The sequence below is a fragment of the Bos taurus genome, chromosome 5 (assembly GCF_002263795.3).
Source record: "Bos taurus isolate L1 Dominette 01449 registration number 42190680 breed Hereford chromosome 5, ARS-UCD2.0, whole genome shotgun sequence".
Classification (NCBI taxonomy): Eukaryota; Metazoa; Chordata; class Mammalia; order Artiodactyla; family Bovidae; genus Bos; species Bos taurus.
The window spans coordinates 109,369,697-109,394,740 of NC_037332.1; the positions used below are offsets into that span (position 1 = coordinate 109,369,697).

At 52.7% G+C, this 25,044-nt stretch overlaps 1 protein-coding gene and 1 long non-coding RNA gene across 2 annotated transcripts; one reads left to right on the forward strand and one right to left on the reverse strand.

The window, feature by feature from the left end:
* Nucleotides 1-3,394: 3,394 nt before the first annotated feature.
* Nucleotides 3,395-5,220, reverse strand: LOC112446773 (uncharacterized). Its single transcript, XR_003034871.2, has 2 exons — nucleotides 4,799-5,220; nucleotides 3,395-4,357 (listed from the first exon to the last, which is right to left on the reverse strand). It is a non-coding gene; the product is annotated as an uncharacterized lncRNA (long non-coding RNA).
* Nucleotides 5,221-5,254: 34 nt separating this feature from the next.
* TUBA8 (tubulin alpha 8) lies at nucleotides 5,255-23,801 on the forward strand. The gene is given in 5 exon segments (NM_001077095.1): nucleotides 5,255-5,402; nucleotides 15,485-15,707; nucleotides 17,178-17,326; nucleotides 18,777-19,457; nucleotides 23,491-23,801. Coding segments are annotated over 5 exon segments (1,350 nt in total). The 5' UTR covers nucleotides 5,255-5,399; the 3' UTR covers nucleotides 23,785-23,801.
* Nucleotides 23,802-25,044: the final 1,243 nt, after the last annotated feature.

The window sequence follows — 25,044 nt, forward strand, 5'->3', positions numbered from 1 at the left end:
CCATGGGAGTGGATGCGTTGAAAGCTCCCACTTCTGACGTCAGCCAGCTGGCAGGCAGGGAGCAGAGGAGGAATCAGAACCGTCAGGAAAACGCTGCTGTCCCCTGCTTGAAACAAGGCCACCCAGACCCTCCTCCATGGTGGGTTTAGGAGGGGACTCGCCTGGGAGCAGGGCCGCCTGGGCTGTGTGCCTCCACCTTTGTGCAGTGGTCAGCCCTCAGAGGCGAACCAGTGCACCTGCGATTCTGTGGCCATCAGCGCCCCCTCCCTTTCAGCACCTGCAGGGCTGGGACACAAGCAGGGAGCCCAGCATTCAAATGCAAGCGGTCTTAAGGCAGGCAATCACCCATCACCAGAGTTAAATCCATTTGGCAAGTGCCTAAATCTAGATAATTCTATTATCAAATACAGTTTCCTCCGGGAATCTCGAGCTTCCCCTAGCAGTGTGGGTGCCTGGAAGGTACCAGGTCTTCCTCCAGGCTCCAGTCTCCCCTCGGCAAAGTAAACTCCATCTTTTCTTTTTTCCTATTCACTATTCTTGGCTGCACCCGGTCCTAGTTGCCACACGCGGAATCTTTCACTGTGGCACGCAGACGTCTCTCTAGTCGTGGCGTACTGGGTTTAGTTCTAAGCCCCGTGGCATGTGGGATCTTAGTTCCCCAACCATGGGTCAAACCGACGTGCTCTGCATCTCAAGGCAGATTCTTAATCCCTGGACCACCAGGGAAGTCCCTACTTCACTCTTTTTACAAGAATGAAACGCTGTATCCTAGTTGGGTCCAAATCACCTGCTTTTGAGGCTGATTTTTAAAAATCTCTATGGGAAGCAGGGAAGTTCCGAACTGTCAAGAGCAACATTGCTCTTCTCTGTGAACAGCCTGTATCTGACTTCAGTTTTTCCACCTGCAAAAAGGGGGACTGTATTAGGGTTCTCCAGAGAAACAGAACCCATAGGAGACACACAGACACAGAGAGAGAGAAAATAGGGAGCTGGCTTGCATGATCATGGAGCCTAAGACATAGTCTTCAAGTTGGATCCAGGAGAGCTGCTGGTGTAAGCTCCAGATCAAGGCAGGAGAAGACCAGGGTCTCAGCTCAGCGGCCAGGCAGGCAGCTGGTCCCTCTTACTCAGCCCTTTCATTTAATTCAAATCTTCAGCTTACTGGATGAGGCCCACTTGCCGGGGTCCAGCCCTGGTGGATCCAGGGAATTCAAAGTGGGGACGGCGTCGGCGAGGATCAGGAAACAATTGCTTAATTAAACGTTAATTAAGGATATAAAGAGTGGTTAAATAAGGATAGCTCAGTGAGGAAATTCAGTGGAGAAAAGAGGCTGAATAACTTGGTTTATGTGGAAAGCTAATAAAGTTCCAAAATAAGGAATTTGCGTCACCTACGTAGGCCGCAGGCGTCCTCCCGTTCTCCCGAAGGAGAGGAGACACTAAGGCCTCCCCGGTCAGATCTTAGAAGCCCAGGCAAAATTAATAGGCTTGACGAGCCTTCCCACCCCAGATGGGAATTCAGCCAGAAGGTGAGAGAAAGAATGACATGGGGAGACCAAGTTTCAGTGAACAAAGCCCGCACTTTATTTTCCAAAGTAGTTTTTATACCTTAAGTTGTGCATAGGGGATAATGGGGGAAGGGGTAGAGTCATCCAAGGACAGCAGTCCTTGATCCTAATCGAAGCCAGGCTTTCAAACTTATCATATGCAAAAGTTTAGGTGATTTACATCATCTTCTGGCCAGGAGGCCTGTTAACATTTTAAGATCCTTTCTTCAGAAAACTTATTTTTCTCTAAAGGTGATTATTCTAAAGTCAGGCGCCACCCTCCAAAAGCATTAGATAAGGTTGCATTCCTATAGAGCAAAGGTGTGGTGGGCTATAACAAGAAAAGAATTAACTCAAGGGTCCAAGGTTACAAACATTAAAGCTACTATTTACACTCCTATATACCAATTATATTAATCAATACACTGCCAGGGACACAGTAGGTAAGGGATATGGAAACTTAGCAGCAAACATTGGCCCAAAAAGTGAAAAACCCTTCACCAGTACAATTTCTAATCAATCTTTTAACTGCTCAAAGGAATCTGTAATTAGTTTAGAACATCTCATGCCTCTCACAGTTGGGAGGCTCTGAACAATCACATGTGGCCGGAAGAACCTATTCAGGCAGGCTAGAGGACTTCCAAAGGAGTTTGTAGGTTGAAACACTCTTGTCACGCCCAGGAACTTTAACTGGAGCTGTAAATTAACTCTTTTTTCAGAGAGAGGTGGTGGGGGACAGCCCCCCGTAAAGTCAGAGGTGTAGGTGAGAGCACAAAGCAGAAAATAGGCAGACTCTGGTTTTGGGGGTAGATGCTCGAGAATTTCCAGGGGGACTCCTGAGGCTCGATCCTGCCTTTGCGTATGCCGAGCCTCCTTCCTCATGACCTTTGTCATGGGCGGAGCTCCCTCCTGGCACCACCTCATCCAATGGGGAGGACAATCTGCTTTACTCAGCTTACCGATTCAGATGTTCATCTCATTCAGAAACGCCTTCACAAACACACCCAGAATAATGTCTGAATGTCTGGGTGTCCCATGGCCCAGTCAAGTTGACACATAAAATTAACCATCACAGGGACTGAAAACACATCTCCTGCTTTCATTCCAAACTTCTACTCCGGGAGAACGACATAGAATGGAGGTGGGATCCAGGTTGCCCCAGACCAAATAATTGTGAAACAGAGGACTTAAAAACCAAAAAGAAGTCACTGTTTTTTACTGTTAAGACTCAGACTACTATGTTAGTCTTCTAAGATGCCACACAAGAGGGGCTTAAACAACAGAAATGAATTATCGCACAGCTCTGGAGACTGGAAGTCCAAACTCATAGTCCATTTCTGGTGAGGCCTCTGCTCCTGGCTTGCCAATGGCCACCTTCTTGGTCGGCCTCCCTCTGTGCATACACTTCTGGTGTCTCTTCCTCTTATAAGAACATGAATCCTACTGGATCAGGGCACCACTCTTATGACTTCATTTAACCTTAATTACCTCCCTAAAGGCCCCAAGGACCCATCTCCAAATAGAGTCACATTGAGGGTTAAGGCTTCAACAAATCATTTGTGTGGGAGAGGGGACACAATTCAGTGTATGCCAGCTACCCTTCTTTTTATCTCCCTGGAACCAAAAGATGCCATGTTCAGCATTTATGGCATAGACATGGCTCCTGCCAACCCTTAACCTCATAAAGGTGAAAGATGATAAGGGTCAAGGAATCATCATGACAAAGGCTGCTGAATGCCATCATAATCACCAGTATTGTCATTATCATTTTTACCCCCAAGATATTAAGAACCTGTTCTTAATGACATGAAGAATTTATTTGGTAATTTCAAAGAGAACTCAAAAAATCAATTTACTCAGCAATGTTTATTGTGCATCTTTGATGCACTTGACTAGCTACTTTTGAGAGAGAGCACCAACACCCCAGACTTCAAGGTGTTCCATCCAGTTTTGTAGAAATAAACACATGCACATATACACATACCAAGATTCCAAAGTAGGGACTCCCTGGTGGTCCAGTGGCTAAAACACTATGCTACCAATGCAAGGGGGCCCAGGTTTGATCCCTAGTCAAGGAACTAGATCCCACATGCTGCAATGAAGATCCAAATAATATTAAAAAGAAAAAAAGATTCCAAAGTGAAGCATGGTAAATGTCATGGAAGTGATAAAGTGATCACTGTATGCTATGGGAGTTTCAAAGAGAAATAAATACATAGTTAATGATAGTCATCATCCTTTATTGAGCATTTACCATGTGCTTGGCAGTTAGTTTAATTATGTTTCTCAATTTTTAGGATCTTTATAGACAATTCAATTCATAATTTATTAAGCACTGTATGTATCAGTGTGTAAAGCATTGTGTCTGAGATGCTCTAAAGTACAAAGATGATTAAGACATGTGCCCCAGAGGACTTCCCTGGTGATCCAGTGGCTAACACTCCGAGCTCCCAATGCTCAGGGCCCAAGCTCGATCCCCAGTCAGGGAACTGGGTCCACATGTCACAACTAAGACCCAGTTCAGCCAAATAAATAAATATTCAATAAGACGCGTGTCCCGTCCTCTGTCCTCTAGAAACTCACAGTACAGATCAGACAACACAGGAATGGACGCTCAGCAGAACAAATTGCTACAAAATCATGTTCTCATTCTCCACCAGCCGGAGATAGACAGCCAGGAAGGGAAGGTGGATCTGTGTGCTGGGACACTTGGCGAGTCATCGAATCCTGCCAGAGCAGCTGTGTGTGGTGGCACCTTGCAGAAAAGCTGTGTATTTGCCTGGAGTCTCTCAGGGTTTGGTGGGCGGGGCCTGAAGAGAGTGGGAGAAGAGACTGGAGTGCCTTACTGTCTCAGCTCAGTTTGGACTGGTGGGGAAGTTTGCAATGCTTACAGCTAAACTGGGGAGGGGAGGAGGGGAAGTGAGGGAACTGTAATCAATCCCATGGCCAAATCTTAAGTGTGAAGAGAGGGCCAGACCCATTGTCCCCACCCCACCACCCCCAACCCAGGGGAGTGGGGCAAGGCCCTTGGCCCTTCCACATCACTTGCTGCCCCCAAGAGAAGGTCTTAGCAAAGAGGCAGAAAAAAGAGGCTGCTGAAATCCTGAGGTTGTTCTGCACATTCTGGACTTTAAAGTAGGAAGAGCGAGAGATGATAAACGGATGGAGAAAGAGACTTGAAAATAATGGTGGAGGGGTGATGTCCAGGGACAGAGGAGTAGAAGCGGGAACAGAGACGCACTGAGAGTTACCTCCTGCGGCGGTGGGTCGGAGAGAGTCTCACCGTTATCTCAGTGAATTCCCCAACAGCCAGGCCAGCCTAGGGGCAGGTGCAAGGGCTTCAGAGCCGAGGTGATGAGCAGCTCCAGAGCTGAGCTTGGAGCCCGTCCCTCCCACCGAGAGCCCTGCTCCCAACCTGCCGCCCCCTCCTGGGTTGGGGGTGTCTGCGCGCACCCAACCCCAACCAGCTGCCTTTCCTGCCGCAGGAAGAGGATTAAAGTTTGGGAGCGTGAACACTTAACTCAAACAGCACTTTGCATTTCCTTCCTGGGCAGCTGGGGTCACAAAGTATGATCGAGCCGAGCGCAGTGCAGGAACCGGCCCCCCCACCCCACCCCTGCGCGCTGCTCCGCGGGCGGAGTCGGAGCCGCCGGCGGGCCGGTGGGGCGGAGCGATTGTGACCTGTCCGGTCCCTCCCTCCCAGCTCTGTGATGCTGCGGGGCAGCTGCTGGCCCAGTATGCCTGTCCCCGGCACCCTCCCTCCCGGTGTCACAACAGCGGAGGCGGCTGTATCTGGAGCAGTTGGGGTGGGCAGGCCCAGGCGGGAGCGAACGGGCTACTGGAGCGGCCACGATGGTGAGCCTGCGGGGCCGGGGCGCGGGGGACGCTGGGCCGCGGATGGGGAGGGAAGAGAGTGGGGGCGCCCACCCCAGAGCCGCTCTCCTCCGCGGCTGACAGCTAGCGCTTTGGGTCCGCGGAGCTCGAAGTCTTCTAGGGGTGTCAGTTCAAGGTCGAGGGGTTCATACCCTCGCGCGGGGGCGGGGGGGGGGGGGAACACCCACCTGGTGCCAGTGGCCTTTTCCTAGAGAGAAAGTAGAGTCTGGGGCGAGTTGCGCCTAAAGGGAGATTTGTGCACGCAGGTGAGGAGAAGGGGACCAGGGGAGATTAGGTTCGGAGACATCACCGTGAGGCAACTCAGGGGCCCGGTGGGGGAGACGGGCCGGCGGGGTGGGGTTGGGCAGGCAGTCCTGGATTCCCGACTTGGGGGTGGGGGCTGGGCCAGGCACTGGGTCAGGTCCCACCAACCAAGTGTGACAGAGCCCCACGCTGGGGGCTTCCTTCTTTCCCACCCCGGGGCCATCTGGCTTGGGTCTGGGACACTTCCACCTACAGCTCAGCTTCCCAGGCCCTGGCACTTGCTTCCAGCTCCCCAGTTTTTCAAGCGGGTCAAAGCCAGAGGACTTTGGCACACAGGGTTTCAGACCACTTCTTTCCTTTCCTACCCTGGCTGCGGTGCCCACACCATCTGTCTGTCTCCCTCTCCTCTGGGACTGGGATCTCACTTGCTGGAGCGGTCCCACCAGCCCGAGGCCCTCCCCTCGCCCCCTGAGTCCTGGGGTGGGTAAAATTTGCTGCCAGTCCACTTCACCCTGATGCCTCAAAACACAAAGAACCCAGAAATCTCGTGGACTGGAGGCCCCGCTGTCTGGGGCTCAGGGAGGGTGGCAAGATTGACTGGGGGAGGGGGCGGCGTCAGCCTGACTGGCAGGCCAAGGTCAGGCTGTCCTGGCACTCCTCCTCCAGTGTCAGTGGCCAGCAGGACAGGTGAGAACCTCCCTCCTCCTCATTCTGGAAAGTGCCCAGGGCCCCTGGCTCTGGCCCCAGCTCTGCCCATCCGAGCTCCAGGCCTGCTCCCCAGAGCAGGCTCCCAGGGAATACTGGGACAGTGGCCAGAGGAGTCCACCCCTGCCTGAGGCCAGGGGTCATAGAGGGAGCCCAGAGCCAGGGGTTTCTGGAGTTTGGGGCTCCTGGCTTTGCAGCTAGCTATGTGACTTCAAGTCACTTAATCTCTCTGAAGTAGTTTTTCTCATCTCCAAAATGAAGAGGGGTTATGGTTCAAATTTTCAAAGCTCCACCTAGCTTTACTACTTTAACCTTTTCATTGCAGAGAAATCCAAGCATATACAAAATGAGAGCATTATAATGAACCCCTGTGTATGCCTCAACCGGTTTCAACAATTATGTACTTAATGATGAGTCTTACTTCATTCACTCCACCGCCACCCCCGCCTCCCCCGTTATTCTGAACCACATCCCAGGCAGCTCACTCAAGATCTGATATTTAATATTTATAATATCCAGCACATAGCTAGTGCTGTGTAATTTTTGGAGTGCTGCCTCTTATGTGTTCCAATTCTCACCTAAAAGCTGCAGTGAGGGGATCCCAGGACCCAAATCCAGCTCTCTAAACAGACATCAACGTGCACTCAATAGGCAGGTTTCTGAAAATATCTAGTAAATAAAAAAATGTAAAGTAAAAACCTTGTTTTAAATGTGCTACAGAATCTGAAAGATATTTAACTGAAAATCTATGGCTGAATGTTTTGGAAAGAGACTCTTTGTTTTGAAACACTGAATTTTATGTAACAGGTTCTATTTGGAGCATTTATATACATGGGCAGCACTGTCTTGATGGGAAGACATTTTTTTGGTTGACTGTTTCACAATTACAGAACCTCTTTTTTTCCTTTTTTTGGAGTGTAATTGCTTGTCAATGTTGTGTTAGTTTCTGCTGTACAACAACATGAATCAGCTATATGCATACATGCATCTCCCCCTTCTTGAGCCTCCCCGCCCCCATCGTCTTCCATCCCACCCTCTAGATCATCGCCGAGCTGAGCTCCCTGTGCTGCACACAGCTTCCCGCTAGCTGTCTGTTTTGCGTATGGCGGTGTACGTATGTCAGTACTCCACTCTCAGTTTGTCCCATCCTCCCTCCACCCCCATGCCCACATGTCTGTCCTCTATGTCTGCATCTCTATCCTTGCCCCGCAAATAGGTTCATCTGTACCATTTTTCTAGATTCCATATGTATGCATTAATATATGATATTTGTTTTTCTGACTGACTTCACTCTATGACAGACTCTAGGTTCATCCACATCACTACAAATGACCCAGGGTCAGGATCTCTTTTTAAAAACCCCTTGACTTGTTCCTAAAACCCTAGGATGACTTTGGGGCACACCTGGCCCCAAAGTCCCACCCGTGCAGAAGGACTTTCCTTCCGCAGTGTCTGGACTCCCCTCTGGAGGGCTGGGAAGGCTGCCCATGTTGAGGATGGGCTCGGCATTTCTTAGGTTCTAAGTGAGGATTTTATAACTAACCCTGTAACTGAGCATCCCAGTCTGCTCCCAGGGTCCGTCTGGCAAGCAGTTCTCCTGGGAGCCAAGGCTGTGACACCTGTCTCGTTGTCAGTGACTCCAGGCCTCAGAGAAAGTGTCTGTGGCTCACAGGGGATGAGGGCACAGCCTGCTCACTGCTCTCCTCCTGGGTTAGCAGCATGCCTGTGCATTCTGGGGGGGAACTGACATCAGATGGCAACAAAGAGCCTGTCTTCCTGCAGAGCTGAGAGGCTAGAGGGCAGAGTGTTCGGGGTGAGATGGACACTGCTTCTGCGTCCGCAGGCCTCTGCGGGCTCCCCTGTGGAGGTGTTGTGGCTGAGCGCTGCAGAGTCCAGGCGTGTCTTCCAGCTCGGCACCTGCGGGGGCTGCGGCCACTGCACCGTTCTCCCTTCCCATCACTAAGTACGGGTCCCCTGAGGTCCCTAGGCACGTCGGCAGTGTGTCCATAGGAAGCATCCAGGCTTCGGTTGGGCCCATGCAGAGCCCAGGGGTGACGCTCTGTCCTCTCTGAGGGATGTCTCAGTGACCTTGAAAGGAAGAGGGGAAGTTAAAATAGGTTTTGAGAAGGAAAGAGCTGGCACGTACAGGGCTAGTGATGGGGTGGGTGGGAGGATGTGGCGCTCTGGGATGGGGTGGACACTGCTTTTGCCTTTGGCCACCAGGGACCCACAGTGCTCTCCGTGGTCTTTGAGGCCAACGTCCCCCGTTGGCGTCTTCCTGTTAGAATTTCTCTGTGATGAGCTGCGTGTGGAAGAGACCGGGAGGACAGTGGGCACCACGTGTGGCTGATTAAAGCTTGCTTGCTCTCTCCTGTGCCTGACCTGAGTGTCGGCTGAAGCTCAAGGGCCTTTGGCCTCATAGTGTCTAAAGAGTCTGGGAGTCTGTGACCGGCCCGGCCGCTCCCCAGGCCGCCTGTGGTACCTTGTTGCTGCCCGGCTGCGACGCCGGCCATCTGAGTCCTCACCTGATGTTAACTGAGGTCGACTCTGTTCCTGCTGTCGCCAGCTTGCTATCTGTTCTCTGAGTCCAAATATGATCTAATTGAAGGATTTTGAGAAGAGATAACGCAGCCTCCCAGGAATCATGTTGTTCTTGCTTTAATCATCCCTCGGGAACCCTGGCTCTGCTTTTCACCCGTTGTCTCTGACCTGGATCCTGGCATGATTCATCATCCCAGCCTGACAGCTGGAAGTACGTGGGCCTAGGAGTAAGCTTCCTGAGGGCAACCGTGTGGGTTGACACACAGGTGGTCGGGGTATGTGGCCTGGTCCCGGGTTTTCACTGGCCCTCACTGCTGGCCTGTCAGTTCCCTTCCAAGATAATATGCCCGTTTTGCTGGCTTGTGATACTTCAAAACCATTTTTAAAGCTCCAGAGCCTCCTTCTGCAGAGGACTGCAATTAACGTGTCTGAGTTCTCTGAGAACAAATGAAAAGGAAACAATTAATATTAAAATAGAAATCATATAAGGTTGACACCAGGAGAGATTTCTGGCCGTGGAGTTAGACCAGCACTGTCAAGTCTGGAGCACATTTTTCCTACTGTTCTGCAGAGCTGGGCACCCTCTCCATGGAGGATGGTCATGGGCACACGGCCTCCACCAGCCTAGACTTCGGACAGCCTAAGCAGTCTGTGGGAGCTGCCCTAAATTCTCCTGCTCCAAATCCAGCTGAAATGCCCCAGATCCTACCAGCCTGTCTGAATTTTCCACGCAGCCTGCAAATAGTCCTCCCCCCAGGAAACCAAGCCAGAAACTGTTTTTTCTTCCTTTAGCATCCACTGCCTTGCAGGCCCTGGCCACCCGCTCCTTGTTAAGCAGGGTTTTCATTCCAATCACCCCTGAATTTATTGAGCACCTGCTGCATTCAAGCCCTGTACTCGATGCTGGGAATCTGGCAAGAAAACAGGGGCTCCTTGCTGTCCACCAGGAAAGTCGAACAGCGAACAGTTAGCTAGGAGCATGCGATACAGTGCTGAAGGGGAGGTGGCCCATGCTGGTGTGGGGGCTTCCAGACCTCCAACAGGAGAGGGCGATGAGTGAGCATGCTGAAGGGTGAGCAGGAGTTGGCCCAGCCCCTCTCGATGCCCTCTTGTGCACTTGGCTGTAGATCTGCTGCAGGAGTGGATAGAGCAGGGCACTTCTGTCGTCACCCAACACTAGGTCTGGGTAGGGGTGTCATAATTTGCTTGGGGAAGGGAGCTCCTGTGTTAAGACCCTCCATCTCCCTCACCTTCACCCCCTGGGTTGCTGGGCCGAGAGGGGACCCCATTCCTCTCACAGGGTCCCAAGAGCAGAGAGCTGGAGTCAGCTCTACGAGCCCAGAGTCAGGATAGAACTGGGGGAGGAACAGTGTGAGAAAGAAAGCTTGAGCTCTGCCGGCCAGAGAGGGAATCTGAACCAACCATGAGTTTGGAGCAAACACTTGATGTAAATACCGTCTGCTGGGTCAGCACACCCCTCTCCCTCTCAGTGCACACCAGCCCTGCCCCACCTCTCTCCACCCCCCTCTCCTTCAGTACACACTAGGCCTGCCCCCACGCCTCAACACACACCAGCCCCCATCCCCCCCAGCACACACCAGCACCCTCCTCAGCACACACCAGCCTCTCCCCAACCCCCCAACACCAGGCCCTGAGCACAGGCTAGGTTCTTCCAGGAAGGGTGGCCTATTTTCTGAGGCGCCCACACCGAGCCGTTCTCTTCTGTTCTCTCTGCAGCGGAGCTTTTTCTGGTCTGGAGTGTTGTTGTACAAGCTTTCCTGGGCTCCAGCTGTCAGGCTTGGGCTGCAGTGAGCGTGGGGGCTGCCGTGGGCATGGTGGACCGCTGTGGGCATGGGGGGCCAATGTAGGCGTGGGGGGCTGATGAGGGCGTGGGGGGCTGATGATGGTGTGGGGTGTGGCCCCTGGGCCCTGGGGCTCAAGAGTGAGAACGAGGCAAGGGTCCAGGGTGGTGTCCAGGAGAGGACTCTGCAGAGGTCAGAAGGTCTGGATTTCAGCCCAGGCTCTTTCCTTACAGAGCTGCGAAATCCCCAGTCTGTCCTTTACCTGTCTGAGCCTCAGCCTCTTCATCTGTAAAACAAGGGGTGGGAATGGTATTAGATGACCTGTGAGGCTGGCCTGGCTCGAGCTTCTGAAGGCTCTGAGCTCACAAAACTCCCCGGTTACCTGTCTTGGGCATGAGAGCCGCCCCCAAGGCTGTCAGCACTGGACATGCTCCTGGCTTTTCTGTGTAGAACCTCCAGGCAGGAATGGGAGGTGGTGACAAGAAAGAGTCGCTGGAGAAGCGGGTGGGATCCTTGTCCCCTCAGGGCAGGTGCAAACGGGGCACAGATGTTAGCACTGGGGGCCTTGCCTAACTTCATTTCACTGGTGATTTCCTTGTGTAACTTTATTTTATTTATTTATTTATTTTGGCTGTGCTGTGTGGTTTGCGGGATCTTAGTTGCCCAACCGGTAATTGGACCCTTGTCCCCAGCAGTGACAGCACCTGAGTCCTAACCACTGGGCCGCCAAGGAAGTCTCCCGTGTGTAACTTTACAGCCCTTGTTTGCCCGACAAACTGGGCTCTTGGTAATTGCCAGCTGAATGAATGGCGAAGTGGAAAGGGACAGGACAGGCCTGGCCCTTGTCGATGGGTTGCTATGTCAACGCACCCTTGTCGATCGGGCCTCACCTGGACCTCGCTGTCTCCTGTCTTTAATGTTGGGTTGTCAGCATGAGAGCTGTCAACCCTTCAGAGAAGCATGGCAGCGTGTCGCCTGCATACCCGTCGTCCAGATTTAATCATTGCTATTTTTCTGCCATGTTTATCTGCTGTGCTTGTTGAAGTCAAGTCAAATGTAGATGTCATGACATTTTACCCTAAATGCTTCAGAAGTGACTCTAAAAATAAGAGCTTTTCGATACTTAACTACACTTTCATTATCATGCTTAACAAAATCAAGCCATTTCTCTATTTAGCCCCTCAAATATTTTGATTTGTTCAAACCAGAATTGAGTTAACATTCACACACGCTGTGTGTATGTTATGTTTCTTAAGTTCCCCTTGATGTGGGTCCGTTCCTCCCTCACCTTTGATTTTCATGAGTTGAGAAGATCGGGTCAGTTGCCCTGCAGAACTTACCAGCTTGTGGATTCATGCTCGTAGTGTCTCTTATCCCTGGGCCCCTGTGTTTTCTATAAAGTGGGAGCTACTTATAAAGGGTTTAATACATTAAGGCTGAGTATTTAAGTTTTAACAAATTTTATTTTTTTATTGGAGTGTAATTGCTTTACCGTGTTGTGTTAATTTCTGCTGTACAGCAAAGTGAATCAGCTACATGTGCACATATGTCCCCTCCTTCCTGAGCCTCCGTCCCAGCCCGTCCCCCGTTCCAGCCTCTAGGTCATCACAGGGCCCTTAGCTGAGTGCCCTGGGTTGTACGACAGCTTTCCGTTGCTGCCTGTTTTACACGCGGCAGGGTGTACGTGTCAACGCTGCTCTCTCAATTTGTCCCATCCTCCCATCCCCCTTTGTGTCTACACGTCCATTCTCTACATCTGGGTCTCTATTCCTGCCCTGCAAACAGGTTCCTCTGTACCATTTTTCTATGTTCCATATGTATGTGTTAATATACAGTATTGTTAAGGCTGACAAGAAGCTTTCCTGGGAGGTGTGCGTGTCCTACTGCATTATCGGTTTTCTTGCTGCCGTGGGGTTACGATCCATCCCAGGGTCAGAGGTTACAATCCATCCCAGGGTCAGAGGCCGGTAACCATTGAAGTTAACTTCCCCTTGTGACCTGTAAGTAACAGTGATTCTTTGGCACTCTGTGAACATCTAGTTCCCCTTCAGTCCTTGTCCAAATCAACTATATAATTAGAAACTATTATATGCAATATTTCTTAGTGTATTATTCCTTCCACCCTGACTAGCTCACTGTCTTCTGTTAAAAGAAATGCTCTCCCTCATCAACAGGGCTGTTTGGATAGGTAGATGCGTTTCTCTCCTGTGGGCTTTTTTTCTTAACAACATGAAGGGCTTGTGGATTTTTGCGTGTCCATCCCGTTTCCGTTGACTACTGCTGTTCCTCTTTCTGACCCTCGGGTTGTTTCACCTTTGGCCTAGGGAGCCTCTTGTGGTTTCTGAGCCCTTTCTGGGTCTGTGCTCTTGGGCTCCCCATGGTGTTACAGAAGGTCCTCACAGGGGATCGTCTTGTGTGTTCCTTGCCCCAGACCTGGACCCCCCCATCCCAGGGAGTCCTGCTTTCTGCTGGTGGAGACTGGCGCTGAGAGGCCGCCCTGGAGGCATCTATGGGCCCATCAGTTATTTTTGAGTCTATCTCATGCCTCCAGTTACTCTTGTGAATTAGTTTGACAAGGAAACCAGCTCCCTCCTCCTGAATGTTGTGTGCCCATGTGTGAGGCTGATTTCCGCTATAGAGAGTGGCGTATTGACTCGCATGAGGTTAAAGCGATGTGTGAACATCTGCATCCCCACGTTGGTGGTCTTCAGGACTTCAGATCCTTCTGTCTTCTCCTCTCACCTTTGATCTTCCTGAAATACCCCAGCGTCCTTCCAGAAAGTCCCAGAGCACCCAGGAAGGGGAGGGGGGTGCCTGGAGATGGTTGGGGGTGGAGCCACAGGACAGCATGTGGGACTAGCTCCTTTCAGGCCTCTCCAGGTCCCCTCGCTCACATGCCCCACCCCCAAGGAGGCCATGGCTTCCTGTGAAAGTGTGGTCCAGTTGGTAGCTGCTGGATTCGGGGGTTCTTGGGGAAGGATCCTGCTTCCTCAGGCCTGAATCGAGCCCTAGGACGAAGCCCTTTCCTTGTAGGAGGAGGGGCAGCCTGAGGTCTCCGGCTTCCCATGGGTGCATCTTCCAGGGGAGAGTAAGGCTACAGGGATGAAAATGCATGATGATGATGCTGAAGACAAGGCTGACCATAGCAGAAGTGATCATGGTGACTTGTGCTTTTCACACGCAGGGAGGTTATGTACCTCAGCCCAGCCCACACAGCACAGCTCGTAACTTGAGAGGCAAGATTCGTGAGCAAAGCCCTTTCCTGTCCAACAGGCTCACGGAAACATGGCCGGTTGAATTCCTGGCCAGGCCTCTGTGACACCCGGAGGCCAAACAGCACAGAGACCAGCGTGCACATTGCACAGCAGCGTTAGGGCACTGGGTCCTGATGCCTCTGACCACCCCACACCCACACCGGGAGAGCCCCAGGGTCCCAGGAGTCCCACACCCCTTGCCCAGCCCTGGTCTCTGGAGGCTGTACACCACGCTTGGTTTCCCTGGAGCTGGAAAATGCCAGCTCGGGTCATGGATAAGAATAGAAGGCCACACACCAGGCACATGGTTCCCGGCCCAGCTCTGTCCCAGGCACAGAGGCTCCTTGTGAGGCCAGAGCTTCCCTGGAGGGGCATGGGGGGTGATGGGCACACCGTCCCAGCAGAACCATAACATACTCACACACACTCACGTCTGCACACACATACACACTGCCACTCTCGAACACACAATCACACTCTTACAAACATACACCCACACATTTATCATTTCACACATTGAGACACACGCACCCCTCCCCATCCTAAGCTGTTAGTACCAGAACCAATCATGTAATTGTGGCTTCACACCACAACACGGAGAAGGACCCTCTGAAGGTCAGCTTTATTTGGCTCTTGGCCTGATGGGTGAGGGAATAGGTTATGGTGGCCACAGACGAGACTTAGCTTGCCTGTCCCCTCCCAGCCCTTCTCTGCTGATGTGCTGATCCTGTTTTTTAAAAAATAAATGTTTATTTTAAATATTTATTTATTTATTTGGCTGTACCAGCTGTGAGTTGCAACATGTGGGATCTAATTCCCTGACAAGGGATTGAATCCAGGCCCTCTGCATTGGGAGGGCAGAGTCTTAACTGCTGGGACCCACAGGGAAGCTCCTGTACTGACCCTTTCTTATTCCTACATTTGTATATGAAACAGTAATGACACCCATGATACAGACTCCAATACACAGTCTTCCCGTGAGTGTTTCTCTGCTCGGTGATGGGGAGATGTGAAGTGTGTGCATGTGTGTGTGCGTGTGTGTGTGCGTGTGCGTGTGTGCGTGTGTGTGTGTGAGAGACAGCGTCTGGGAGACTCTGGCTGAGGGAGGAACATGATCAGTGCACCAGGCACAGCGGTGGATTCGAGGATGGATTCTGCTGTTCTCACTGGTTCTTCTTGGACCGGCTTCACCGGTGCAGGAGTCCACCTGTGGTTGGGAATTTCATCTGTTTCATCTGTGCGGCTGGCCCTCTCTTTCCTTTTCTTGACACAAAGGATTAACCGTGGAAAGCCACCCTCACAGCAAACCATGGAGCTGGGGTTCTTCCTTGGAACCGAGTCTTGATCCACATGCCATGGGGCCCAGAGCCCACCTGCTGGGCAGGGGCAGGGTGTCCTGCCTGCCAAGTGCTAGGGGGGGACACGCCCTCAGAGGCTGGGCCTGGGGGCCTGGGCAGAGGCCGGCTGGGGCTCTGACTGGCCTGCTCTCTGCCTGCAGCGGGAATGCATATCCGTCCACGTGGGCCAGGCTGGGGTCCAGATCGGAAATGCCTGCTGGGAGCTCTTCTGCCTGGAGCATGGCATCCAGGCCGATGGCACCTTTGGTGCGCAGGCCAGCAAGATCCATGACGATGACTCCTTCACCACGTTCTTCAGCGAGACCGGCAATGGGAAGCACGTGCCCCGGGCCGTCATGGTCGACCTGGAGCCCACAGTGGTGGGTGAGTGTGGGCCAGGGTCCTGCCCAGGAGCAGCACCAGGCTGCAGAGGCCGTGGTCCACCATGGTGCTGTGGTCCACCGTGGTGTCTGGGGAGGCTTGGGAGGCTGACCTCCCCATGGAAGGGTGACCCTCCAGACCCCCACCCTCACCCTATGTGACTCTTGGTTCCTGGAGCCCTCCCCAGTCTCGGGGTCTCAAGTGGGGATCAGAGGTCTGTTCCTCCATTAAAGCTCCAGCCTGGTGCTCTCCCCCCAAAACTGCTTAGGCAGACCAAAATTGCCAAGATTGTTCACTAAATACTAAGAATCAAAAATACCAGTAGTTTCAGAAATTATAAGAAGCCCTCACATAGTCAGTTTCCCAAAGTGTATGTTTCCAATTCTGCACTGATTGTAGTCTGTCCTGGTGGGCCTGGTGTAACTTTGCAGCCTCTCACACACGAGACGAAATAGCAGCAGGCACTTTCTCTTACAGCCCGAGGTTGATGGAGGTTAGAGTGAACCTCGTCTGGATCTTAGGGAAACAGGAGTACTGACTTGTGTCAAGGCAGAATTCTTGTTCTCCCTGCCGCCAAGCCCACAGCGCCCCTGGTTCAGTCCACACTCTTCATCAGCATTTCCTCAGCTTCAAAGCCTGCTCACCAGCAAAGACGGATGAGTCCCCAGGGGTGTCTGGGCACTGCCTTTAGGGCCTGAGCACTGTTTCTGGGGCCACAGACACCAGGCCCTCCACCTTTTGGACACTTGTACCAATATAGAAAGGACAGATGACCTTCCTGGGCCGCTGCACAGATGGGTGCTTTCCCTGGAGGAGCAGAGGGGTGCTGTAGAGGAGAGGGGATGGCGGTGGGGCCTAAGGCACCCTGGTCCGCTGGGTGTCCACTTTGGTGGGCCTAAGAGGTGAGCAGAGCCCCCATGCCACTGGAACCACTTTCGGGCTCTGGCTCTTCTGGAACCTGGAACACAGCTTTGCTTCCAAGTTGTTCTGAAATATCTCTAATGCCTGATGTGTATTGTTGCCTCTGGAGATGGAAGTTAGGGCTGGGACAATCCCAGGGAAGCCTGGGAGCAGGTCATTCTGAATCTTTCCCTGTGTCCCTGAAGCATCTGGAGGCAAGTGAAGGTGGTTATATTCTGGGGTAAATTTTGCAGCATGAAGGAAAAACTGGAGGGAAGCCTTGGGGGTCCGGGCAGTCAGACTTGGTATCTGCCCAGCTTTGTAAACAAACCCAAGGCTCCCTAAGGTCCTGCCAGCAGAGCAGCTGGTTTCTCACTGCTGCTTGAGTCCCAGGCTACTGCTCTATTGGAGCCTGTGTTACCCTGGAATTCCCTTAGCCTCGCAAATGTATTCTGGGGTTGTCTGTTCCACCTCAGTGGAGTTTAGTAGATAGGGGTGTCGTGTGTTCTCGTGGGAGGGGGGTGTCTCCTCTGGGAACCAGGAGTAAGTCTGATGGTCGCCCTCTCTCCGTAGATGAGGTTCGGGCCGGAACGTACCGCCACCTCTTCCATCCGGAGCAGCTGATCACAGGAAAAGAGGATGCAGCTAACAACTATGCCCGGGGCCACTACACGGTGGGCAAGGAGAGCATCGACCTGGTGCTGGACCGCATCCGCAAGCTGGTACGTGTGTGCAAGGGCGGGGAGCTGGAGAGCCCGCCAAGGTCGACAGGCCGGCGGGAGGACGTGGCCCCCGGCTGCAGGATAAACACCTGAGACTTGGGAATTTCTGCTTGTGTTCTGTAAGAGGCATGTGCTGGGTTGGCACCCCTTCCTCCTCCTGGGCCATGTGGGCTGCCCTCCAGGCTGGTGCCTGGTAGCACGTATGGATGCTCTGCGGTGGTGGTGGGGAGAAATCCCAGGGGTGAGGAAGGTGGAACTCTTTGCTGGATGGCAGCAACAGGTTTCAAAGCATTTTTTTGTTTTATTTTGAGCAGGTTGAAAAGGTGAATTTATTTCACTTAACAAGGCATTTAACTTGGAGGAGAAGAGGAAGACTGTTGATCTATTTCAGCACTTTACAGATGCTATTACAAATGTCACATACGTTCCTTTGTTTAATCCCCTAAACAACCATACAAAGGCAATCTTGTGCCTGGGCTTTACAGTTGGGGAAATAGAGAGCCTGAGTGATTCAGTGACTTGGTCTGGGTCCCCCAGCTAGAAAGTGGCTGAGTCAAGATCTGAGCTGGGTTGGTTTGACTGGGAAGCTCAGGGAGTCACTTGTCTACTTGAGCCTCGTTCCTAATCTGTACAGTGGAGAGGCAAGCTTGATCAGGGGCTCTTGACTTGGGAGCTAAGGGTGCCGAGTTTTTGCGTGTTCACCTTTCCTGTTTAGAGCAGAGTTCATGGGGGTCATCAGTCGCAAAGTCATTTGCGATCCCCAAAGTTCAGAACATCCAACTGAACACAGTCATAGATCACGTCCAGCGGGGAAGTTCCATGACTTGCGAACTCTCTTAGATCTAGTGAGAGCTCACTGTCCTTGCTGATCACAGTAGGACTTCTCACTGAACGATTACAGTAACCTTATTTATGAGAGGAATGTGTTTATTGTCCGCACTTTAAGAAGAAACGTGAGTCTGGAGGGTTCAGTAACTTGCTCGAGTATTTACAGCTGGGAAATGGCAAAGGTGATGTTAAATCTCAGGGTCTCTGACCCATTTATCCCTCTGAAATTGGTACCCTGAGCCACCTTGCATGGTTGGGCTGGGCTGTATAAGCCTGCAGTTTCCACAGAATCAAAGGACAGGGCCAGGGAAAGGGCCAAGGAGCTGGGGTCCACACGGGCAAAGTCCTTAACCACCATGGTTTCGGAGCCTCATTCCTGGTGCAAACAGGCCACGGGGCTGGAAGCTTCGTGGACCTGGAGGCGAGAGCGTGTTTGCTGCCCCGTATTTCAGCCGTTCCTCCCAAGAGCGCTGCAGCTCCTGTGTTTTCTGACTTCCTCAAGGACAGTTTGATTTCACCCACTTGAAAATGTTGTGGGATGGAGCAGGCGGACAGCGAAGGCCGTCTGCCGGTGCCCACGCAAGGGTGTCCTCAGAGCTTTGTCCATGTCCTCCTCTCCCAGACAGATGCCTGCTCGGGCCTGCAGGGCTTCCTCATCTTCCACAGCTTCGGGGGCGGCACCGGCTCGGGCTTCACATCTCTGCTCATGGAGCGGCTTTCCCTGGACTACGGCAAGAAGTCCAAGCTGGAGTTTGCCATCTACCCGGCCCCCCAGGTCTCCACGGCCGTGGTGGAGCCTTACAACTCCATCCTGACCACGCACACGACCCTGGAGCACTCGGACTGCGCCTTCATGGTGGACAACGAAGCCATCTACGACATCTGCCGGCGCAACCTGGACATCGAGCGGCCCACGTACACCAACCTCAACCGGCTCATCAGCCAGATCGTGTCCTCCATCACGGCCTCCCTGCGCTTTGACGGCGCCCTCAACGTGGACCTGACCGAGTTCCAGACCAACCTGGTGCCCTATCCCCGCATCCACTTCCCACTGGTCACCTACGCGCCCATCATCTCAGCCGAGAAGGCCTACCACGAGCAGCTGTCCGTGGCCGAGATCACCAGCTCCTGCTTTGAGCCCAACAGCCAGATGGTGAAGTGCGACCCTCGCCACGGCAAGTACATGGCCTGCTGCATGCTCTACCGGGGGGACGTGGTGCCCAAGGACGTGAACGTCGCCATTGCCGCCATCAAGACCAAGAGGACTATCCAGTTTGTGGACTGGTGTCCCACGGGCTTCAAGGTGAGAGCAGGGGACACGATGGAGACAGACAGCTAGAGAAGCAGAGGGAAACCAAGGATGGGGAGGAACGGGTGGAGACTGGGGTCCTGGGCTGACACGCGTTCCAGGGAGCTTTGGGACAACACGGGGAGAGGGGCGTAGGCCAGTGTAATGCTAATTTCATTCATTCATTCATTCGTTCAGGCACTTGTTTTAGGTCTGGAGAGCCTGGGAGGGGGGCGGTTACTGGAAGAGGGGAGGGGCAGTATTGCAAAGGGGGAGGGCCCACCGCTCCCACAGGATGGTCTGCAAGCATCTCAGAGGTCTGGCAGGAGAGAACTGAGGCCAGTGTGTGCAAGTGGGCTAACCGGGCCGAGCGGGTGGGGGTGGCCCTGATCTGACCCCAGATCAGAGAATGCAGTGACCGGATTATTCAAGTTGCCAGAGAAGAGGTGCAGTTCCCTCCTCTAACAAAGCATGTGTCCTTCTCCCCAGTTTGTTTTGAAAAATTGTTCACCTTGTATGTTTTCATCAATTTAGAGTAAGGATAAGAAATTTTATGGTTATTATATGGCTGTGATTCGCTTACATTATGAAGCCCTGACGTTTCCACAAAGCAGGAGTGAGCTGGGAGCCGGTTGTAGGTCTGCGTTCTGTGGGTCACTGGGGGGATAAAAGACCTCAGCTCTCAGGACCAAGGATGCTCTTGGGAGCTGCCTCTCTGAGTTGCCCTGGCTGGACAGGCAACTGCCTCCGCCCAGGGTCTCTCATCAGAGTTCACCATCAGAGCAACTGCCACTGTTCGTGTTAGCTAGTCCCCTCCGGCAGGCCTTTAATAATTCAGGGGTTTACCGAACACCAGGGGAGGCTGTGCCAGTTGCTGGAGACAGAGATGAGCTCATCATCTCAGTTTTCCCTGGTGGGACTTTCGCAAACGAGGCACCATGTGCCAGGCTCTTGGCTGAGCCGCTGATGGGTGAGTGGCCTCCGCATGGCTCTGCTCCCACCCTCGGCCGGAACCCTCTCCTCTGCACTGCACCTGTCATAACGTGGCAGTTCTGGTCACTCTTGTGAAAACATTCACGATCTTACCCCGAGTTGTTATTTTCTCTTTCAAACAGAAACATCAAAACAAGCTGGTAGTAAAATAAATAGGCAAAAAAAGGGTGGTCGAGAAATTAACAAAAAAGCGATGCCCCCATACTCTCATCCTTTTATTTATTTTTTAACATCTTTATTGAATTTGTCACAATACTGCTTCCGTTTTACATTTCTGGTTTTTTGACCACGAGCCATGTGTGATCTTAGCTCCCCAACCAAGAGTCGAACTGGCACCCCCTGCATTGGAAGGCGAAGTCGTAACCACTGGACCAGGAAAGTCCCCTCGGCCCTCCACTTCTAGCTGAAGTTCGGGGTTATGACCAGAAGGATAAGGCAGTGCTGGAACCTTTGGCTGCTTCTCAGAAAAGCACACGCCATGGGGGTGGACGGTGTTGGAGTTCACGCGGTAGCACACTCCCCAGGGTGTCTGTCCCCACTGACAGGGGTCCAGGGCTGCTGCTGTTGAAGAGAGAGCACAGCTGGCTGGTCCAGCGGGCACGCGATGTGGCACTGCCTTCCCCCCTCACTTTGATCCTCTGCCCCCGTCTCAGCGTCACTTCCACCCCCACCATGCCGCTTTCGTCTAAGAGGAACGGTAGACCGTTCTGGGTCACCCGCCTTGGCTCTGTAGCCTGGTGCCACTCCCACCTCTGCCTCTCAAGAGGACTTGTATTTTAAAGCTGTGAGTTTAAGAGATTGGCAGTGCAGATCCAGTGGCCTAGGCAGGAGAGGCATTTGGGGAGCAGCTCCCGGTTCTCAGTGTCCCGTGGGTGTCGTCACAGTGGTCACCTGAGGCCCCTCCCAGGTCCCCAGAGTTCTTGGTTTGGAGTGTGTGTGGGAGAAGGGAGATTTCCAGGATGGTAGCCCCCCTTCAGCTGGGCCAGACCAGCTTGGAGGGCCCAGGGCTGCTCTCCAGTTGTGGTGCTTGGGCTTCTCATTGCAGTGCCTTTGCCTTCTCCTGCTGCAGAGCATGGGGTCTGTAGCGCAGCCTCAGCAGTCGTGGTGCACCGGGTCGGTTGCCCCGAGGCATGTGGAGTCTTCCCGTGTCCTCTGCATTGGCAGGTGGATTCTTCACCCCAGGACCACCAGGGAGATCTTAGATTTCCATGCTTTTCCTTCAAGAAGCCTCACACCCCAGAGGCAGAGGGCCTGGTAGATGCAGACACCATCCCCAGAAGCTTTTGCACCTCCTTATTTATTGCTTGAGGATGTCTCTGTGATCTTTTAAACACCACCCTTCACCCTTGGTGGGGCTTCCCAAGGGGCTCAGTGATAAAGAATCCGCCTACCAATGCAGGAAACCCAGATTCGATATCTGGGTTAGGGAGATCCCCTGGAGGAGGAAATGGCTACCCACTCTAATATTCTTGCCTGGAGAATCCCATGGACAGAGGAGCCTGCCAGGCTACAGTCCGTGGTATCACAAAGAGTTGGACAGGACTGAGCATGCACTCACTCACGCAAAATTCACCCTTGGCAGAGAAATTGCCCTAAATCTATTCACAGCATAACTAAGAGAAAACCTGAAATTCCCCTGGAAGGAGTGAATTCACAATAACTTCCATCTCCGGGCACTGTGCACATCCCCTGCCTGACCCCATTCCGGACCCTCACTTGTCTGCTTATGTCTCCTAGTGGAAGGTCGTTGTTGAATCGCGCAAAGACGCTGGGATTCTTGGCCCCCGGAGGAGAAGAATTCAATCCGGGGCCAGAGACGAGGCTTGATCACTCAGAGCTTTTGTGTAATAAAGTTTTACTAAAGTATAAAGGAGATAGAGAAAGCTTCTGACATAGGCATCAGAAGGGAACAGAAAGAGTACCCCCCTGCTAGTCTTCAGCTGGATGTTATATAGTCACTAGCAGTCTGTTAATGAAAGAAACGAATGTCTTAAAATTCAGAATGCCACCAGGCCCCTCACCCATAAGATGCATTTTGGGATAATCTTGGCACCAAATGGTTTATCCTGGGCCATAAAATGATTAACTTGAATCTTGAAGAAGGGCAGACCACCATACAAATAGTTTCATTTACATAGATTAGGGGAACAATATCTGAGTATAACATACTGGTTTGTCAAGTAGGTTCTGAGCCAAGAGGCAGAACCGACTTGAAGACAGAGTCTGGGGTAAATGTATAGCACATTAGCATAGCTTAAGACAAACATTTCCATGAGAAAAAGGCATTGGTTATCTCTAGGTTTCAGAATAGTTAACTTCAGGCGAAACCAGGTGTCATTATGGCAACACAGTATTTTAAGAGAAACCTCCTTTTAAATTTGTATAGAGAGGGAAAAAATATCGCTAGTTTGTTTCCTCCTGCCGCTTGAGAGATAAAAATGTCTGACTGCTGCTGCTGCTGCTGCTAAGTCGCTTCAGTCGTGTCCGACTCTATGCGACCCCATAGATGGCAGCCCACCAGGCTCCCCCGTCCCTGGGATTCTCCAGGCAAGAACACTGGAGTGGGTTGCCATTTCCTTCTCCAATCCATGAAAATGAAAAGTGAAAGTGAAGTCGCTCAGTCGTATCCGACTCTTCTCGACCCCATGGACTGCAGCCCACCAGGCTCCTCTGTCCATGGGATTTTCCAGGCAAGAGTACTGGAGTGGGGTGCCATTGCCTTCTCCGAAAATGTCTGACACTTGCAGGCTATTTCCTCTCTTTGGAGACCCCTGGCCTTCCTGCCTGTTACCTTCTCACTAGGAGCATTTCTGTCAGCTCTTCCCCTCCCCTTGAATTTCCCCACCCAGTCCCCTTACTTCTGCTTTCTCTTCCACATGCACTTCTACCTGCCTGCCCCCCACCTTCACATGTGATGTGATGTGGGGGCAGAGAGGGGATGTGATCCTGTCTCATCACATCCAGGCCTGCTGCCCCGTACCCTCCCCACTACATGACCAGGGTGCCCCAGCTTGAGTTATCCGCTGACCACCGCGTTTCGGTCCTCTGTTCCCAGGTGGGCATCAACTACCAGCCCCCCACGGTGGTCCCCGGAGGAGACCTGGCCAAGGTGCAGCGGGCCGTGTGCATGCTGAGCAACACCACGGCCATCGCCGAGGCCTGGGCCCGCCTGGACCACAAGTTCGACCTCATGTACGCCAAGCGCGCCTTCGTGCACTGGTACGTCGGCGAGGGGATGGAAGAAGGCGAGTTTTCCGAGGCCCGGGAGGACCTGGCTGCCCTGGAGAAGGATTATGAGGAAGTGGGGACTGATTCATTTGAAGAAGAGAATGAAGGGGAGGAATTTTAAATACAGATGTTCCTCCTGCCTGTGTCTCTTTATTCCTGCTACCCCTCCAAGCACGTTAACCCAGCCTGGATCCTGACACCAGGGCCCGTGGGTGACGAGCCCACACAGACGCTGAGCTCTGCCAGACCCTCATGAGGGGATGGCAGCTTTGTGTCCCCAGAGGAGACCAGAGTCACTGTCTCTGGGTCAGGGTGGGAGGCCGAGGCAGGATTTAAGATTCTAGATGCTGCTGGCCCCACCGCAGACACAGCCTCCTGGCTGGGATGCAGGCAGTTGAGACCTGGGCTTTGGGAGGGCTCTGGAAAAAGAGTGGCTCTGTGGTCAGGGCTTGAGGAGAAGCAGGAGTGCTTTTCTGCCCCTGTAACACACAGAACAGCAGCGGGGTCACCGCAGGCAGTTCGGTGCTATGACTGAACTGTGCAGTTTGGGTGGGGAGTCAGAAATGACCTCGTGGAGACACAGGTGCAGCCCGTAGCCACACTGAGGTTCTGGGGTCAGAGGACACCGGTAGGATGTATGAAAAGCAGGAGAGAGGCCAGGGCACCCAGAGGATCGAGGGGAGGATGTGACGCCAGGTCAGGGGCCATTTGGGCCACTCCTAGAGAGGAGGTGAGGAGGTCAGTTTCCTCTAACTGAGCAGCATTTGGAAGGCTTTATGCAGAATGTCTCCTGTGCACACATCCCTTATCTCTCACCCCCAGCAGTCTCAAGGGCTCCTCCTCTTGTTTTATGCATGAAGACACTGAGGTGCAGAGAGTGTATGTGCTGGAAGTGGGACAGCGGAGCCGGAGGCGCGACCACTGTCTTCTCTGGGTGCTCCACCCCGTCTCCACCCTTGGGATTCGTGTCCTGTTCCAATAGCCGCCTCATGAGATGAAGGGTGGGGAGAAGCAAAGTCCACTTATTACAAAAGAGAGGACAAGTTAATGCATCTTTCCCTAAAGTTGGCAGCTCCAGTAGGATTGGGGGGAAAATCATAAGCCGCCCTGATTAAACTCGTGGTGAGACCCCCAGGGTCGGGCCCACAGCAGGTCCTGATGCATGAAACGTACAGCTCAGCGACTGCACACTTTTCTTGCTTGTCTCTATTCTGTATCCCTTGGAAGCCCCAAGAAAAATAGAATGCAATGTCCCAAGGAAAGGAAGATCAGGCTCCCCACTCATCGAGGACTGTTTCAGAGAGACCACCGTGGCGGTGCTCCTCTGTGACGGAGGCCGTGGGCTGAGGAGGCCAGGTCTGCTTGCGTCCAGACCCCCTTG